The following is a 21,006-nucleotide window of genomic DNA, read 5'->3' as shown; positions in this document are numbered from 1 at the left end:
TGCATTTTGTAAATATCCAAGAATTATATTTTGTATGCATAATTTTTGCAAATTTTCACTCACAAGACCATTTAATGGGTGGCAGAATGCGTGAACATTACCCACAGAGTGAAGATATGAAACTAAGAAAAATTTGCATTTTGTTGTCTTGGAAGGAATATACAACACAATCATGCAGTGGGAGATAATATTTTGAAAATATTAGTGAACTCCAGAAATTTGCAAAAATAAGGACACTGGGAAATATATTGTACATTTTACAAACAATTATTCACATTAGTTAAAGGCCCATGTGGATTACTGAGCAGCTTGAGTCTTATCATTTTATATGTGACACAGGTTTTTCAAAAAATGTCTAAGAAATGACGAAACATTGGTGGTGATGGCTGAAATGTGTAAAATATTTACGTTGATACATGTGTTAGATTGTAAACTGCAGGACAGCATGTAGAACAAGACTTATACAGACAATCTGAGTAGAATGGGGGCATTACATTCCATGGAGTATGCTGAAGAGCATTCATGCTGAGTTGTTCCATGATAAAATCACTCCCTTGTATTCGAAAACAAGATGTGCAAGGGATGCTGAAATTCTAGTACGTGGAAGGTTTGTTAGTATACTGACAGGTTATCAATTTTATGTTCCTTCGGGCCTAACTCATATTGATATAGTGTGGATAATAGCAGGTGTCTGTCACTCTGTGCACCTCCTAAACATCTTCAGTGTCTTGTCCATGCGTAAACCTGTATCCAAACACCCTTGAGTTCTCATGGTATGGTGTTTTTTTCTCATGGCATGCATTCTCAACTTTTCTCATTCACTGATAGTGTAGAGAACAAGTGTTGCAAGGACACCACGTGTTAGTGTTTACACTGAATGTTCAAACACCTCATTCACTGGTAGTGTGGAGAACAAGCATTGCAAGGACACCAAGTGTTAGTGTTTGCACTGAATGTTCCAACACCTTCCTGAGTTGAGAAGAAAATTACAATACATTCCTGTAGGATTCATACACTGTCAGTCTCTTTTCATGCACTATTGAACTGACACTGAACACCCGCAAAGAAAGGTTAGTAACTTTATGTATCATGACACAGCACAAGATACAAGTTTTGATATGTGCAAATGCTGGCTGCCAAGTGTGCAAATTTGTGAAGATTCAAACTGTGTTGATACTGTGTGGAATTTTGTGACTGGCACATTGAGCAAAGGAAAAATCTTCATCATTTCACCTTCATAGAGTGCTGTATACGCCATATGTTTCACAGTTTTGTTTTGTTTTTTTCAAATTCTGCAAGTCAACTACTATTGTGAATAATACAGCATGTGAAAATATTAACTCTGCTCCTGAAATTGATGTGACATGCATGTGTACATTCACTATTCCCAACTGTACTCCACTCGCGAAATAATGTCTGGAAGTCCCAATTCGAAAAAAAGTAGACCCCACAAAATATATGGCGTAAACTGTATGATGTATATCCTTACTATTCACTTGTAGTGGTATTGTTTATAGACAGAAGGAAATACTTATAGAATAAAGCCAGAGTAGCTCTGGTATTACTGTATATGCCGAATATTTCGCAAGGTTTTTATTTTCGCGAATTTTGCGAGTCGGGTGCTATTCGCAAAATTAAAAACACGCAAAAATATTGACTCTGAATCCGATATGAATGTGACGTACACGTGTACTCTTCTCCGTTCAATACAGGACTCCACGATCGCGAATTTAACCACTCGCGAAATCGTCGGGAATTCCCGATTTGCGAAAATTTAGACTTGCGGAATATATGGCGTATACAGTAAGTTCCTACCTATGAGTGTCACTACGAAGTGAGGATGTCAGTAAATCACTGTCCATCAGGATTGTCCATGCCTTCTATGAGAGGCCTGGTGTAAATGCATGTGGGTAGGGCCTCATTTGGTCTCTGCTTTATAGCCTACCAGTCATGTTCATGGTATTTTAGCTCGTTTGTTGTGGACCAAACCAACCACTCTCTGATCACTGTTGTGTGAAATGAAGGAGGAAAAGAATGCCATGTTTGGTGATCTGGACACTTTTTGAAAAACCAGAGAATGTGTATATAGATAAACTTCTATTCCAATTGTATGTAAATGAATGATATATCTAATAAGTATTATGTAGACCAACGATGCAGCATTGATAACTTCTGGCTTCATGCATTGCATATGCTCTTTATCACAAAGATTATTTTCGGAATTGTAATGCATGAATTCTTTGACTCTTGATGATGTATTTCTCCAGATCTATTTATAACATAGGCCTGAATTTGAGAACCCCAAGTGTGAGGTTCATGTTTTTTTTTAATCATTATTATTATTATTATTGTTATTAGTTGGTTGCCTTGTTTTGTTTTGTAAAGATGAATAATGTTCTAGTTGTTTAAGTGTAATTCTCATTTAAGACTTAATCTGTTCCATACGGGAACCCTAATGGCCTCTGTATTAAGTCTATGGGGGTTTCAAATTTGGTATGGAATGGGTTAACACCTTGTCATGCTAAGACTTTTCACAAGGCTGTTGGTTACCATCAATGACCACATGAAAACTTATGCTGACAAGTTCAGTTTCTATTAGTCTCTCTCACAGAAAGGAAGGAAAAATGATATTTACAAATCAGATATGAAGCTTTAAGAATATGGATATTTTTATGCCATCAAAAGGAGTATGTTTATTGATACTTCACAGGTGGTACAGACAGGTAGACCCATTGCTACATATCTGTCTGTTGTCTTTATCTGAAGTATAAGAGAGTACCACAGCCAACAGGTATACCTTGAAATCTTACTCCAGGTATAAGTGTGAGGTATATGTTTGTCATTAGAACAAAACCATCACTGTGAATGTTGACTACATGGTTGCACTGTGTTGTTGACTTTCATGTAATTCACATGCTGTTGTGCTCTCTCCAAATTTATGTCTTATGATAATCTCCATTTGTATAGTTTTGAGTATGCTTTATTTCTGTTACTGTTTTTAAAGTTTTAGTGGAGGGTACTTTGATGACACTGCTACTTAAACACTGGTATATATTAAAAGCTAGAAAGACTGCAGTACAATGAGAATAGCCAAGTGCAAAGGTTTCAGTCATCTGTTTTTTGAGGGATACTATTGGAGTAGCCCATGAGTCCATTCCCAAAGCCATAAAGTTTGAGGAGTGTTGTGTGTTCACCCAACTACAATGTAGATGCTGATATTCCACCCATCTCTCTCTCATGCTTGCGTGTAATGAGACATCCTGTCATGAAGCAGCAGTGGTAGAACATAACTCCTTACGATGTCAACGGCTGTATGTTTTGGCACTTGACTAGATGGATATATCCTCAGGAACTGCTGTTGTCACTGATCTGAGATTGTGCTTTTTTTAGATTGAATAGGAGCTCCAACCTAGATCAAGCCAGTTGAGAAAGAGACGGTTGTAATCCAATTTACATTGTGGATATTGAGAGGTCAAAAAGTAATTTCCCTGAATGTCTCATTGATTTTAATTAGTGGAGGACATTCCATTCATTTCGTTTGGATAGTACACTGGTTTGTTTGACCTTTAACAAAACTGATGATATTGGCATCTTGTATACCGCCCTCTTTTGGTGAACATACAATAAATGTCTGATTGCAACTTCCGTATTCTTTGTACTTTATGCCTTTTCCACTTCTAGTTTTCCTTTTTAAGTTTTGTACAGTAACAGATTTATATCCTGCAATGAAACTGCATAGAACATTTTACCTAGTGCAAGTACCTTATCAGTGGTACATTTATTTTGTACAGCTTCTAGAAAATCAGTCCTGTAAACAAAAATTATTTTGTGGCAGATGATTTACCTAGCAAATGACTTTTTTCTGTACATAAACATGTATTTATTCTTGGATTTTTTTTCTATTAATTTATTTTTTGTTTTGCTGTAGTGATCATGCATGATGTGGCAGAAGAAGTAGCAGTGATAATCAGACTTGAGATGGGATGTAAATGGCTCATCACACTAATGTTTGGTGGTGGGACATTTTTGTCTCTTTTCAGTGGAACACCCAAAACAAACATCAAACCAACACATCACAAAGCAACATTATTGGCATTTGTGAACAAGGGTTATTTAGTGATAGTTTATCCTAGGAGGTGATGGTGCTTGATTGTTAATGGCCTGTGCAGGTTTCTGAGAGTCCATGTTTCAATTCTCTTCTTTAATTCAAACTGTGATGTAATTCTTGAAAACCCTGCAGCGTTCTGTTACTAACAGTGGGCCGATTAAAAGTCTTTCTGTATGTCACTCTATGCTTTTGCCTAAATTTACAGACACATTTTTGCTTTCTTCTTTTTTCTCCCTTTTTTTTGTCCATGAATCAGTTTTGTGTCTAGTTAATATTGTTTATTTTGTTTTGCCAAATTGATTTTAAAGGCATATGTTTGATAAGCCAGATATGAGTAGGGGCTGGTCCTGTATCAGCATCTACAATGGGACCCGCACACTATCCTAATGGCAAAGACACTGAAAGGCCAGCAAGGGCGATTGTTATCTCCTGATGTTATAGATATTTGGCATAATCAATTCAATTTGGCTTCTGTTATTTTTTTTTATAGTGGTTGTGTACCAGGAGAAGTGTGGATTACTGATGTACAATCGACTAACTGATGTTTTCAATAAAATATTTTAATCTCTATAAGATGTCCGTGTGAAATTTATGACTGCTCTCTGTTGAAGTGCATTTTAGGAAAATGCTGTCTTTGAAGGGAAGTTTAGGAGTAGAGATTATTTTGAAAAGCTTGATCATTTGTTTTGGCATGAGAATACATTAATCCCAAAGGTCTTCCTCACAGAGCAAAAGGGAAACAAGTTCTCAAAGATTATAAACTCCAAGAGATACGAAACATCAGCAATCATAATCTCATAATTCCACAACCATGTATGTCTTCATCAACGTCTAACAGCGATTAATAATATTGCTAACTTCATGTAACACATGTAATACACGTACATGTATAAGGCTGACATTTGCATGAGGCGATAGATTTTCTCTCCCTCTATGTAGCAAGGTTAACTGCGTGTGGAATGTTCATCATTTGATTATTAGCTTTTATGAAATTGTGGCGATGTACCCAGCACCAAAGAGTTTATTGCACAAGTTTTCTTTGCAACTGATTGACGTCGATGTAGGGCATTTTGTCAATCAGCTGCAATGAAAACATGTCGACGGAAGAATTTCATGAATTTTAATGAATTTGAACAAGTTTTCTTGTTATTACTGGGGGGGGGGGGGTTGAGATATACATGTATGCACAGAGTAGCCACAACTCTGCATGATGGTCTCTTTACTTTGACTATTCTGATCAAAATTAATATGTGTAGTATTCTCATCAAAGTTAATCTCAAAATGTCAAGTTTTTTGTTTTTGTTTTGTTTGTTTTTTAGACGAACTTGTGGTTTTCAGTGTTAATGCAGGTGAACTTTCCACCACAGTCATGGCACAGACATAACATCAAGCCACCCACACTGACTGGCTGGTCTTGAAATCATTAAGCACATCACTGCAGAAATCATTCAACACAACAGCAAAGACCGACACCTGGGCCTTGTTGCATTAAAGGGGCATAGTCCCGGTAGTGTAGATGGCGCTGTTGATGCTACTGCCGATAACCATTAGCATTGATACGAAGATTGCCGAAATTGAGCTGTCATCAAGAGTAAAGCGCGTAGGTATTGCTAAGTAACGTTGCCTTCGTTGTCTTCTCTGCGCATCACGCAGTCTGTAGTAATGCCAGGGTGCGTGCATATGTGCTTCTTATTATGACATCACAAAAGAAGTTTGCTAAAAGCTGTCATCCCCCTGAGCCGAATCATGAGCCGAACTGTGATCGGACCACTGACACAATGGATCGGACTTCTTCGGACTCGGGAAAGTGGGCCAAAGCGTAAGCGCCCAAGAGAAGTCGGTAGCATGGGTCTCTATAGGAAACTTGCGCCGTGCGCCCGCGTACGCATTTGACTAAAACACCGGGACCATGCACCTTTAAAGTCGAGACCTAACATAAGTCAGAAAATCAAGCATAAGTCTCCGAATACTCGATTCTGATTGGCTGATAATGGACTTACATTTGATTTTCTGACTTATGTTTGATTGCAGCTTGTTATGCAACAGGGCCCTGGTTGCATAACGCCTCTACAACATGTACTACTACATTGTAGTTGCAAAAACAGCCACTACCATAAATGCGTCCAATCACCATGAACAATTTGCACTCATTACCATGGCAATTTTTATCATAATTGATAACTATCAGAAGTTCATGACACAACATAGCTAATAGTAACGAGTTAAAAGACATCGGGGAGCAAAAAAGATAAGGCATTCCTTCAATGTTTTGTTTGGGGATAAATATGTTTAATGTCACAAAGTCTTGTCACAATAAGCGAGAGCTATACAAAATTGTCAAATATAATACATCATTTCTTCAATGGTCTTTCATTCAGTCATAATCTCTGTCACTAGTCCCACATGAGTTGCAAACTAAAAAGTCATGAAATAATAATTCATATTCTATACATCCCTTCCCTAACACACAAGCAAATTGGCAAATATTGTGGAAGACAAAACTAAACAAAGACGTTCTACCAACACTTATGACAATAGTGCAGAGATAGATTCTGCGATACACACATGCATACTAAATCAGTTCCTCTTGGACAGACTGTGGAAAGCCACAAAAATACTGCTTTGTAACACATAAGCCTGCTTTACAATATAGAAAGAAGGTCATTCAAACTCATATGAAATACATATGTAGATATTTTCTACAGGACAAGTTAAACAGTACATCACACTATTTTGGTATACTGCACAAAGGAAATGGCAAAGAATCAAGCAACATAAGTTATATCTTATCAACTAAGGCAATGACTTTTTCATCTCGAGTCAAAATAAAATTTCATGTTTTCATTCTCCTGTTCCATCCCATTCACACAGACAAATCTGCCTCCAAACAGCAGCACCACTTAAAAACTTGAGATTATTGTTCTTGTCCATATGAGTTGAATGCCTTGAAAATGTTAACAGATTATACAGAGTTGTGTGTTTGCATTGAATGATTTCATGCACGGTGCTAAGGAGGAATCTGTGTGTGTGTTTATATATAAATTATATTGTAAATGTACACTATCTGTGGTCTACATTTGGAATACACACCTGCATGCCATAGACACACATTGGCCGTAACCAATAACACAGTGACTCCTGCAGGTACAAGAGTGGCCATAATGGGATCCTTGTTGTCAGAATCAAACATTGGCCCATAGTTCTAATGTGCAATCATGTAATAGAAACGGGTATGTGTCTATCATGAGTCTCCTCGAAGGAGTCTGGCACCGGAGTCTACACTATGGTCAGGACACACCCAACCCCTACAGGGCATTAAAAGTATGAGAGTTTGTCTTTGTCTGTCTGTGTGTCTGTCTGTGTGTCTGTGTGTCTGTCTGTCTGTATATATGAATGAGTGTGTATGTGTGTGTGTGTGTGTGTGCATGAAGTAACAGAAAACACCTGTGCTGGAAGATTTGCTGTTCTTTATCAACCATGGAATATGCTTTCTAATAAAATACCCTGCTACATTTCACTCAGACATTCCTGAAAAATAACTAGCATTCCAATTCTAGAAATACAGTAGATGAGCAATGTTTCCATTTAATATCAATTGGCAGGAATCTGGCAAAGTAATCTACATCAAAGAATACACTTGATTTCATATGTCTAATGAGTCATCACATTGGATTACTGTATATATGCTGATTGTACCACAGAATATCATCTACATTGGTACTCCATCTCTAGTGTGTGTATATACCATTGCTTCATTTCGGACCCTACGGCAGTCTGCTTACTAGGAAATAAATTTGTAAGTCAGAACTAATCATCATATTGTTGGTAAATATTCTTCACTACTACATCACTCAATCTGATGAAAAGGGGGAGAATGCATCAACTTGCAAACTTCACATGTATCGAACATTAAAACACAAAAGGAAAATCTTGCAGATTTGCATATGAATTGGGCATACCTGCTATTCTACATATTACAAATAATCAGCCTAAGAAGGCATCAAAACGTCTCATAGCACACATGGAACATCATAACACAAAACTTCACTTCCATACACATTATATATTATTGCACTTGAAAAGTTTTGCAAATTTCCTTATTTCATTGTCACCAACTTGGGAGCGTATCGATAAAAAAAAGAAGAAAAAAAGTGCGTAGGATCAACACACTAACATAGGTGTGATGATACTGCGTAAGTATAGAAGTCAACATATAAGAGAATGTTCAGTTGTATTTTAACCAAAATGTAAAAGGTAAAGGATAAAAATAATCAATTGAAAGCCTCATGATAAGAAAGGAAGTATAAGGAGCCATGGGGTAATTCCTATTCATATTCAAGCATGGAGATAAATCATCTCACACATGCAATTAAAGGCACACATCAAGTTTATTTATAAGCAAATCGCCTTGCGTAATGCTCTTGCAGCTTCACAGAGTTGAGACACAATACTGAATATGGCTCTTTCCTACTCAGTCACTGGAGTAATATCAAGATCACAACAGAGTTACTCACACTGATTATTAATATCATATATTACTATATATATTTTATACATATATGATTCTATACACTGTACATTGAATAACAGTCACTATACATTGTACACATGGTAGAAACTAATATACAGATATTCTATGATAACATATCACAAAGTATGAAGGATGTTTATATTCACTGTCAATGCAATCCAAATATTTGGAAAACTCAAAATATTCAAACATATTTTCATCCTCAGAATGCTTCAACAGGCAAGATGAAGGATGTGAAATATCTGCTGCAGAAACATCTCACCTTCATGAAAACCAAAACAAGTTAATTTGTTTCTGTCCTTCACTCCTTTAACTATTCATCTTTGTGTCCACTCTTCCCTTCATCAATGGTTCATCACTTCCAAACCTGGCCATACATAAACCACACCTTCCCACCATGCCGTGGGAAACACTCTTGTAGTGTGAGTGGTGTGACATATCATGACGACACAAGGTCACATGTCATCAGTGTCTTGCTGCCAAGCTTTGCTAATTAAAACATGATGAGAATATCATCTGCTTAGATCTCCCAAATGATCCAGTGAAATTTGTAAGCCCACAGCTGGTTAGATAATGCCTACACAGCTAAAAGTTCAAATATACTGTGAGTTACACATTTGTTAATCAAAGTGGCACAATTGTTCTGGCATAACTTTATGTCCAATTCTCTGTTTTCCACTTAATGCCATGTGCAGAGGATGTTGGAACTTTGTATATCGGAAATCAAAAAGTAGGGTGATCTAATTGTACAAACAAACAAGTTTTGAGTATCAATAAGATAATTACTATAATGTGTTCATTTGCATTTTTGCTCTAACCCAAAGAAGGCGAGACACTTTATTACATAACATCCATTGTGAGCACAACAGAGTATAGAAGAGCACTAAGGGGCCCACTCTACACCCCCATACTTCCTGGAGTGTACTTCCTGGCAGGTTTGAACTAAACTTCCTGTCATATCATCACAACAGACTAGCTGGAAAAAAACTTGCTTGTCAAACAAACAGCCTGTAGAAACAATCATGGATGTTTCCCCAATCACAACCCTCCACTGATCTGACCTTGTCAGCCTTCTCTCCCTCCTTCACTGCCAAAATGATTCCCATCTACTTAGACTTCCAAATCTCTCTAACTTCTCCAAATACAGCAGGAAGCTGATAGAATTACTTCCTCTTTAAATGGTGACTGTCTTCATATTACACCCAAAACAGCAAATATTGAACATCCAAAGAGAAATTCATCACTTTCTCTTCATTCACGACTCCATTTTCTGTTAATACTGCAATAAACTAATTGGTCTCAAGAGGGGGCCTTTTAACCTCCTTGAATACAGTTGATTGTCCGCTATTCTTCAAGTACAATTCACTTCATGGTTTAGCATACCATATGCACGTTGTAAAGGTGATGAATAATTACCACAGAAGAAAGAACGTAGTCTGTGACAATTATTCCTGAAAATCTTGGCAGCTCTTCATCAACACAAACTGACATTTGTATGCATACCTTCCAAAGACTTTGTATACTATGGACATATCTGTGTTTTTATGACAGAAAAAAAAAAATCTAGACTTACTGGCTCCAAGAGTCATGACAACTGGTGTGAATTGTTGAAAAAACCTGCCCAGTGTCTGTATTCAGATGTAGAACTCGATCCTTTACAGAGTGCAATAAATTGTGATAGTTTGACTCCTTCTTATCTAAACTGAATCACAACTTGTTCAGTGAACCAGCAGCAACGTCAAAGTTAGCTTTAGCAACATTCAGTCCCTGTTTATAAACCAGGGCTTCATGGTCACCATGAAAGAATTCCTACAACTCCACAGTTGTTTCTCCTATTAGGCTATTCATCTCTACAGCAATACCTTAGCAATCAAGACAACGTCTGATGCATCTCTTGTGCTAACTTCAAGCTAGCACACTGTAAGCCTCGTTAGCATCATGAAGCTTTGAGAAGCTTCATGCTCAAGTCTTGTCCATCGATGGCTTGCATAGACATCCTCACCCTAATAGTCTCCTACTACAGCCCCTTTGATTACAGACCATTTCAGCAGGTCAGCCAGTTTGCAACACAAGCACCTCAATGGTTGTAATGATGTCATAGTGTCCTCATACAATAGCGCCCTCTCTACTCAAGGTTGGCTGATAGTTTTGCTATCCCCTTTGCCTCCTCGTCCTCCTTCTCCTTCGTAGAGGGTTTGCGGATTTTTAACTTGACCATCCCTGTAGGGACAGCTTTAAGGAAAGTCCAAGCTTCAAAGTGCGTCAGTCCCAAAAGTTTCTTGCCGTTGACCTCCACAATCTCGTCACCAACATGGAGCAGTCCACTGCGGTCTGCCACACCTCCCATAAAGATCTTCTTGACAGTGATTGGCAAGTCACCCTTGGGGGAGCCCTTCCCACCTTCCACGCTGAAACCAAGACCCGCTGGACCCTTGGCCATCTCAATGTCCTCTGTATCACCTTCTTCCTCTGTTAAAAAGACACAAAGGCAACAGACATGATTTTTTACTTCCTAAAAAATGCTGCATGGGTTACATGCTAAAACTTCGCAAGAAATAGAAACTTGATTTATGTATTAATCATGCTAGCTATCCTTCCTTCAGCTTCATTGCATTTTTAGAAAGTGTGACTCCACCCTAATTGACAAGAAACTCTGAAATATCTAAGTGAAAATGAACATATCTAGGTTACACTCCAGGGAATGAAGCTTGGGGAAAGGAGGAGAGAAACCAATAAGAGACTACAGATGAGACTAGCATGTTGACTTGTTGAGAAATGGACCTGAGTATACTCTGGCAGCTATTTATAGGAAATGTGTGTTAGAGCTAAATCAGCCCATCCTCAACGGGTTAAAATTCACAGCCAGATGCACGTGAACTGCATATTGCATACTACATCGCAAAAACATTCAATCTGATTTATTACTTGAGCATTGCAAGAAAAAAGAAAAATCCAAAACAAAAGACAAGTCTTCACTAGAACCAAAGTCCATGTTCTTTAAGCACAGTACATTTGCAACCTGCAATCACTACAACAGCAATGCAATGACCAACCACCTTTTAGTTAATTGTATAGCAAGGCTTGGAAGTCATGAATATATGGCATTTTCTCTTTGAAATGGGTCCTCTGACAATGCTATTCAACAGAATATATACCCCCAATAAAAACAGCCCCTATCCATCCCCATCCCCCATCAGATTCAAGCACGGTCAACCATCTGTTATTCTCTGAATTTTTAGAGAAGAATTGGACACAGAAAATGTCAATTCTCATGACTGCTCATCCCTTGCTCTTCTTGACAAGATCTCCATGGCAACCCTTCTTACCTGTTTCCTCTAGCTCCAGTGGTCTGGCCACCACTAGGACCACATCTCTCCTCTTGGTCTTAAGCAGGGCCAGGGCCTGGTTGTGGGTCACGTCCTTCAGGACTCGGCCGTTGACTGAGATGAGCCGATCACCTCGCTGGATTCTACAATCCCTGTCAGCCAGTCCACTGGGAATCACTCTATGCACCTGTCATTCAATTGGCATAAAAATTCATCTTGATATATGGCAACTTGTCTCAAAGTGAACAAGTACAACCAGGTTTTGATAGTCTATTTATATGGGATATCATGCAATCACAAAAGTAGATGCAACAAGTTGATCTTTACATCATATACAAGGAAGTAGCACTTTTATGATAGACAATCAATCCCTAAAATGTTTCATGGTGTGGTCATCTCATTTCAAGGCATTCCTCACAGGCACGTCTTCATCACAAATGTTTATCAATTTAATGATCCTATTGCTTGCAATAGTAAACGTATGAAAAAGTATGCAACAAAAGCAGGTATGATATTGAGGTTTGTTGAAAAAATCGGAAATCAAAAATTTCAGGTGATTTTGATACATGGAAAAAGCAAAATGTGTGTAGACTTGACAAAAAAAAATCTGAAATCAGATTTAAATCTATAGAATATCATGCCTAAAAAGTACACAATATCAGTTTTATGCCTGTATTACACCAGTAAGGCCTTTTCAAAACACTGTGGTAATTCGTGCAAATGCCAATATGTTGATTTATTTCATTTTTGCAATGTATTCAACGAGGAGCTGTCATGCAGAAATACAGCGAAACACTCACCGTGATTTCTCGAACCTCCTGGTCGACACCACCAGCCACAGTCAGCCCCAAGCCCTGGTTCTCGTCGTCTTTGTGGAGGACGATGACGGCGATGTCGCTGTCATCTGCCTCATCCAGGGATTGGTTGGCCTCTTCGATGAGTTTCTCCAGCTCTCCGGTTGAGAGGAGGATGGTAGAGTTTGAGCTCTCTGAGAAGGATCTCTCCAGGAGACCTCGCTGGGAGAAACTGGGCTTGGTATCATCTGGTAAGAAACAGAACAATCAAAACGATGTCAAAACTGAACACACTTTTTAACAAGTTTGTTTTATATCTCAAATCATGGCTTTGATTTATAACTGATGAATACAATATGACATTTTATGTATGGAGGAACTGAATTGAGCATTTACTTTTTTTTAATGACACTCAGTCTTTATTGCTGTATCGTGAGGCTGGTGCCAAAGCTTGAAATAGCTTGCACATCTTGGTTTAATTCATCACCATAACTCTGGGTTTGCATTGTAAACATTTATCCCAATAAAATCTAACATTTAACAATCATTTTTATGAGTAATTTACTGAGGGGGGGGGGGGAATTGCATCGACTAAGTTTTTATGGTTCTTATGGCTCTTTCCATTACAAAAGTGAGACAAAAACTGTAATGTTTATAAATATACGATGCACATTTCTCTAAAGCTTGATAACGTAAAATCATGGCATGGAAGCATTAAAAAAAAGAATAAGAAGGCAACCAACAGAGACAAGTGCTCGCTGTTTCAACAGTCATCCAATGACATTGAACAGCTGACTGGCTACATGTTGATACGAAGGGCTGTTCATCCTATGAGCTCTGTCCTACAATGAAGACTTCCTGTGTTTGTCCCACTACCAAGCTACTGACCAGACAATGGCTGACAGTGTGCCATCTTTCTCATTTCTTCACATTTCCTGTTTACCTACAAGCCACAAAGTTGATTGTTGCCATGGAAACACATCCTGGCAATATCTCAACATTAAATGAGACAGACTTACAAGGTAAGCACAAGCAGACAAACAATCTTCCAGACAATTTGTTCAATGGCAAGAAAAGAAAAGGAACAAAACAAAAACATCTTCCTATAGACTGACTGTCTTTGGTCAGCAAGACCTACATTGTATTACATGACGTGATGAAATGTGAGTAAGATCTGCCTTACAGAAAAAAAGTTAATTGTCCTTATTGACTGCACACATGATGCATGCTACATGTACACATGGTATATAAACAATTGGAAGTCATGGCAATCGCAGCTACAACCGTGCATCACATTTTGAATCTACGTTTAGACACTGCAAAGGTCAAAAGTTAAATTCTGTGATGGATGTAAGATTTGTTCTGCATTTACAACCTTGTCGCTCTACTCATCTGAATCTTTTCCACACAAAACTTGGCAAATCAGGTCGACCACAAAGCTACCTTGACATTTGGGAATCTCTGTCACCATTCAATTAAACATGCATGGCCCTGATGCTGTATCACTGGTTGGATCACGATGACAGGTAGTATTAGTAGTATCAGAGGAAACTTACTGATATGAAAATCCTTTGCATCGACATCTTATCATTGCTATCCTCAGCATACTACTAGGTGGCTTTCACAAGATAAATCATGTTTGGGCTTGTATAACTTTACATGAGGCAAAGAAGCACAATTTGTTAATGATTCAGCCAATATAAACCATTTCAAAGGATCTCTGTAGAAAATATAAAAATAAATAACAAAATAAATTACTAAATTAAAAAACAGAAAGGTAAATAAATAAAAATAAATAACTGAATAAATGAACAAATAAGAATGATTTTGATCACTATTGAAAAGCTGGCGTGAATATTGCGCATAGTGGGTGGCACCAAACCCTTTGGGCCTTACTTCCATTTTATCCAAATAAGAGACCTGGAATATGCTTGCTCTAGATACAAAGTGTACCTGCAAACATGCCCAGGATTTCATGTTACCCATGACTTGCCACAAACACCTGATAAAGCAAACACGTTGCAGCAGTGATGTTGTACTAGTCACAGTGGCTGAGCCAGCTGTTGGGATTTCAAGGGCAAAAAAGCTTGCAATTCATAATTTGTCACTTCTTCATACGCCCACACGAAGCTGGGCTATCAGTGATGGAAGATAAAAATGTAAATGATGTATTCGTTCTATTAGTGGTTAGCCCCTCCCTCGTATAGCACTAGAACAGTAACAAAAAAGAAAAGAATCTTAGACAATTAATTTTTTTTTCTCTGCAGAAAACTTCATTGTGAATCATACTTGAACGCATTTCAAATATTGGACACTGCCCAGTGCACCAACATGAAGAAAGGGAAATCCCTCAAATCTTGCTTTAGACATTGAGAAAAAAAAGGCAACCTGATAAAAGTCTTTTAACCATTTCTGTGCAAGGGACTTTGGACAGAGCATATAATGCTATGGGGTTTTCTGTGCCAATCGACACTCATAGCACCCAGAGGGATAACAGTCATCCCTTATACAACAAGGTCTCTAGCTTTGGTTCTCTTTAAAATCACATGTTGTTGTAACAAAACTCTGACATATCCAACCTCCTCTTTAATTCCTAAACCCCAAAGTCTTCAGAGTATTAAATTCAACCATGTGGTGGTTTACTAGGTGACAGCAAATCTTTCCCACATGCCTGCCTTATCATGTTTCTTTCATGTGAGGTGTGATTACTAAAGTTTTCTACCCCCTTCCCCTCCCCCCCCCCCCCCCCCCATTCTCAGTAAGACAGTCAATCGTCCTGTGCTGATCTCATGGGAGTTTACCCCTGTTCTTTGGAAATCATTTCAGTGTGAAGTACTGACTCACACAATGGTGGAATCCCTCATGATATCATCCCCGCCCCCACATAACATGTGTACCAACTTCTTCCCTTGGAGCAGCCCCACCCATTGGTGGTAGCAATTCTATAACTATTAAATAATTCTGCCCTAACTATGTCCACTGATAGTGGTCAATCCTAATCACATACAAGGCCCACTGGCTATTTGCTTTGATTCGGCGCATGACTGCCTCACAAGGTAACACATAATTGCTACTAGATAACAAAAGCTTCGCTAAATGGGCAAAGGTTTCTATTCTTTCTGCTACCCTCTGACTCACTGAGGCATAAAACCAATACCAGGGCGTCTCTAGGATTCGCACTGATGACAATTGGGTAGCATCCACTCATCGTAAGAGCTCTTACTCACAGCATTTCTAGAAGCATGACCTAGTAACTTGGTTTTTGCTTTGTGTGGCATTTTCTTTTAAACATACAGTGATGAACGACTGTTTTCTCATTCTTGTGTCCTTTTATAACTACTTCAAAAAAAAATTCATTCGAGACTAATATTCAGTAACTATTTCATTTACAAGCATGGGAACCTGTCTATTAAATCAAGTCTACAGAGGAGTGATGAAACATTTCATGAAATTTGTAAGATATACGGTAGTTTCAGCTGTTGCTTTTGTCTGTGGTGGAATACATTGGGATGTATGCATCAATTTAGTAAAAATTACAGACACCAGACTGCAGATGGTGTTGTTGTTACAGTCATTTCATGATCATTAAATCAGGAAAATAAACATAAATATGATGTTGTCTATGAAATGTCACTACTGCACACATTAATAATTCTAAACTGCTGTGATACCAACTGGTATAAAATATGTTCCTGTATAACCAAAAAACCTCAGCAAATGGTAAATATATCTAGAGCATCCTTTGGGCAGATTGTATGTGGCCCATCTATTTCAGTAAGATGGCTGGTTGACTAAAAACAAACAAAAACAAACAACAACAACAACAACGACAACAAAAACACACACACAAAAATAATAAATGACAGTGAACTTCCTGCCTGACATCCAAGAATACTTTAAGACAAACTTGTTTGCCTTATTACACCCTGTCACAAGAATCAGACATGGCTACCAAACACTGAAGTCTTACAGGAAATAAGGCACAAACACTGCGTCTCTACCCCTCAATGAAAATAATAAAATACCGGTACACAAATTTTGACTGGGATAAAAATACTCATCTAGAGTAATGGGGTTTATTTGTTGGTTGTTTTTTTCTTCTTACATAGAGAAACTCTAAATAGTTTTAGTTCTATTCAGGGCAATGCTAAATTTATATTTGACTCTCTGGGTCTGTTATTGTTGTTGTTGTTGTTATGGGGGTTTACCACCCACTTCAAATAACCTATTCTAAAAATGGCAGTAGACAGTGGAGCATGCTGGCTAGTTATTAGTCAGGTGGTCTTCAGAACTTCAATATCACGCTATCAGTTTTATTATAACTGAAACTTTGAGCTGCCACAAGCTGACCTGGTAGCTCTGGGAGTGGATCAAGGAATCTTGTTTGGAGCTGTCATCCCTGAGGCATTTATAACACAACCAGTGACTGAAAGAAGCTTTTGATTGGAAAAAAAAAATATATATATATATGGAAAAGGATTCGGAGTCCCATGGGTTTTCACTTTCATGCATGAACACTTCCATAGTAACCAACTACAAAGCTAAGTTTATGGTGTAGGAGATGTGCAAGACTTTAATTCAGCTCATCTCATTTTGTATATTTATTTACATGATTATTCACTACATTTGAAAAATCAAAGGTTATTTTAGATTGTTGACTGTTGAATTCATCAATGGTTGAAGTCACCCTATTAAAACATGAAAACATGATTTACTTGGCATTCTAAAATCTGGAGGCAATATAGTGACTAATTTGTAATAGTTTTTAGTTGTTGTTGTTTTTCCTCACCTACATGTATAGCAATGTTCATTTGACTGCACCACTGCCCATGAAAATTGAAGTCTTAAGGGCATTATTTACCATTTGCAGATGAAACAAAAATCCAGCTCTTGTGTTTCAAAATAGTTTTAAAATGTGAGTTAGGGATAGAAACTACCAATGTACACAATCTAATCTGTATAATCAATGTATTAAAAGTATTATTAAATTTACAAAATGTGTTGCGATTAACAATAGCTATGATAAAACTGTTTCTAGACTAAACCGTTTACAGTTATAGTTTACTCAGAAAAATAGTGATATCTCCTTACATTTTAGGCTTCATTGTAAAATTTTTACATGGTAGGATGTTTTGTGATACAACTGACCCACACATTAACATCAACTGTGATAACTCAAACATTTTTTAAATCACTGCTCCCAAAGTTAAACAGTACCTTTAACATAGCTGTGCAGATAACATGACATGTCTGGTCGTAATGGGTTTACAGAGAAACTTGTCTAATCATTATAACGTCTATCATATCATATTCTGTGTGTCTGTGTTTTTTTTTTTTCAACATGACCAGTAAGGTTAATCTAAATGACTAGTCACAAGATTATGGTCTGTCTTTCTGAGTGAGCTCCTGAATGAACATTTAGCAATTAATAGGCATATTAATAGGGCAAGGATATGAAAGAGGTAACTATTACAAGTTGCACACTGGATAAAGAGGTACTGTATGTTGATATGAGGTACTGGTATTCTTTCCACAAGCTGGAGAATAATGTTACCATGTGATAACTACCGACAGGTACACATGAGTGACATACAAATTTGACCATTAGTGTCATTATATCTTTAGTCAAGAAGAAGAAGAGACCTATAGTAGCTTACCCTCTTTTGGTATAATTTGAAGTCTCAACTGATTCCCTGGAAAATATCTTATGCACTATCTCAAAATGAATAAAGAGAAGGCAAGTAGTGCAAGAAAGATTTTTGTAGAGGCAGTCAAAGGAATATACAGGTAAATTAGAAGAAAGAGAAGCTTACAATAAAAGCCGTAGTCCCACCATGGGTTGATCTGCAGAGTAGCTGTCATGACGTCTTCAGTCAGAGTCCAGCAAATGTTCAGTGGTCAATGATTGCTGGACAACTCCTGGTCAAGCTTGACCTGATTCTCCTGCCACGGTGATATTGGTGTCTTTTAAGTCTCACTTCTTCCAAACAATCACGTAATCCCAATTTGATTTGATTCTTATGACGGTAATAGGTAATAACTTCACACCAGGAGGAACGTCAATTAGCAGGATTCAGCCGAGTTCCGCCAGTCTGGTCTGATCTCTGTCACACACTTTGAGAATACTGCCACTGAATGGAAAACCTGACACTCTCTACCGGTAGACAATAACAAATCTGTGCTAATGTTGTACACCAGTGAACATTGAATGGGTAAAGAGACGACCTCAGCCAATAGTAACCCAGGTTGGACAATGAGATGAGCACCCTTCAGTCCTGTGAACCTCCTCTCCCCCTCTCTACTGGTTCTGTATCAAAGCACACCTGTGCAGGCACTACCGGAGCTTCCTGTTCCAGCAACAAATCGGCTTTGAATCCCTCTACCACAGTCATCCCTCTTTATAACCACGGCAAACACGCTCCAATGGCAATCTATCAAAGTTCCTCCGTGTCACGCTTCACACGCTTGTGCTAGTCTCAACCCTAGCCAATCTTCTTACCAGAATGGGCTCCTCTTCATTAGATGACTTTACAATCAGGCTATAGCAATTCTGTGAAGGTATTAATAGTATGCATAAAATTCACAACTCCTTTTTCCTGTTTGCTTTCTGTATTCATTGTTATCCATTAAGGAAGAAAAGAGTGCAATTTCTTTTGTCAAAAGCAATCATTGTTATGATGCTGTGAACTTGATAAGAATACTCAGTGGAAGAGACATTTTTATCACACACTGAACTAAGAACTACAGTGTATTGCCATGGAGACAGACTTGCATTCTTCAGCATTTTAAGTTTCAAACAAAAAATATTTTCTGTATGCTGTGATGCTATGTGATACATGTATATGCCACAGAATATTAGTGTAAATTACAAACACAGCAAGATGATACATGTTCATGTCTTTAGAATACAAAATCTGAATAAAAAACATTTTTTTTTTCTTTTTCAAAGACCATGCATGCCCACTATCTGTCCATCTTGAATGATCAAACTTTGATCTTATCACCTTTCTCTGTTTATTAATAAGACATGTCCTCTGAGCTGCATGATATTTCATATATCATTCCAGCCTGGAGATGAGACTAAGTTTCCCCTTCATGAAAATGAAGTACTTGGCAGTGGTGGGTGAATGACGTGGATTTGTTGAACAGACAGGCCCAAAGCACATGTGCTCACAGCCACTGCTGCCTATAACTCAAACAATCTGTCTAGCCAACCAGGTTATGTGCTAATATTTGCCTTGTGGCTGCACACTTTGGTCACTAATCAGCACTGAACTTATAAGGAAATTCTACACGTAGGCATCACTAGTGTGGGACACATACATTGTACTTCTAATGATGCTCTGGAGAAAAGAAAGAAAAAATTTGACATAAAAGGTTTACCCTGCAGCAAACATGTTGACTGCACAATGCTTCCTAACATTAATGGTAATTCATACTCGATAGAAAATTCACAGAATTTCATGTCACACCTCAGTGAGTGCAAAGTATAACAACGCAATGGGATAGAATAAACGGGACAAAACAGCAGACAGGAAAAGAAGAGTTTGACGAAAATAGAATGTACACCTGTACATCCTTTACGTTTTGTGTAGGTCAATTCCTGATTGCCATGAATGCAATTATCAGTGTATTTCACCTGCAGTAAGATGATGAGTAATCAGCAGTGTTTATACAAGTACAACAGAGTTTTTAATTGCTCTCTTCTCCCAATTACAGACTTCAAAGTCATGTTTACCAGGAGGGAAGTGGTCAGACAAGGTGAAGATAGAAGAATACTAAATGCAAATGACCGCTAGTGGTTTGAACTACGATGGACAATTTCCTGCCATGGAAACCAGATAACAAGGTTAACACTTTCTAGAAATTGCGGACAGGCTGAAAAGATAAAATACTGATGTATTTATATACAATGTAAGTTGTAGATATAGAAACAGAAACATGTCAGGACTTTTGACAGGAACTATTCAAATCTTTGTGAAATCTTTAAGGGTTGGATTTTCTTTTATTCTTTTTTTAAATTTCAATTTAGACTGTTGGTTTATTCCCTCCATATTGCATGTAAGTGACATAATTTTTCATCAGAAGACAATATTTCATGATTTGGACGCTTTCCACTGACTTTGGTTTAAAAAAAAAAAGAAGAAGTAACTTGTGCATTGGCTTTGTTTTCAACCTCAATGCTAGGCAAGAAATCAACTTGGCAAGGAGGGATGGACTGCTCTCGGAATTATTCATTTTTTTTTC

The 21,006-nt window shown here is 37.8% G+C and overlaps 1 protein-coding gene across 1 annotated transcript in view; it reads right to left on the bottom strand.

Moving 5' to 3' along the window:
• Positions 1-7,269: 7,269 nt before the first annotated feature.
• Positions 7,270-21,006, bottom strand: part of LOC139722359 (uncharacterized) — a 184,011-nt gene continuing 170,274 nt past the window's right edge. Inside the window, exons 20-22 of the mRNA XM_071633668.1 lie at positions 12,766-13,007; positions 11,966-12,152; positions 7,270-11,108 (exon numbers count right to left, since the gene is read on the bottom strand). Of these exons, the coding sequence (XP_071489769.1) occupies positions 10,765-11,108; positions 11,966-12,152; positions 12,766-13,007 (773 nt within the window). The 3' untranslated portion in view covers positions 7,270-10,764. The remainder of the gene's footprint in view (positions 11,109-11,965; positions 12,153-12,765; positions 13,008-21,006) is intronic.

Source organism: Diadema antillarum, unplaced genomic scaffold, assembly GCF_040938485.1.
Source record: "Diadema antillarum isolate AM-2024a unplaced genomic scaffold, OU_Dant_1.0 scf00000163, whole genome shotgun sequence".
Taxonomy (NCBI): Eukaryota; Metazoa; Echinodermata; class Echinoidea; order Diadematoida; family Diadematidae; genus Diadema; species Diadema antillarum.
The sequence above is the reverse complement of the archived record's forward strand: the minus strand, read 5'-3'. Positions and strand labels throughout refer to the sequence as shown.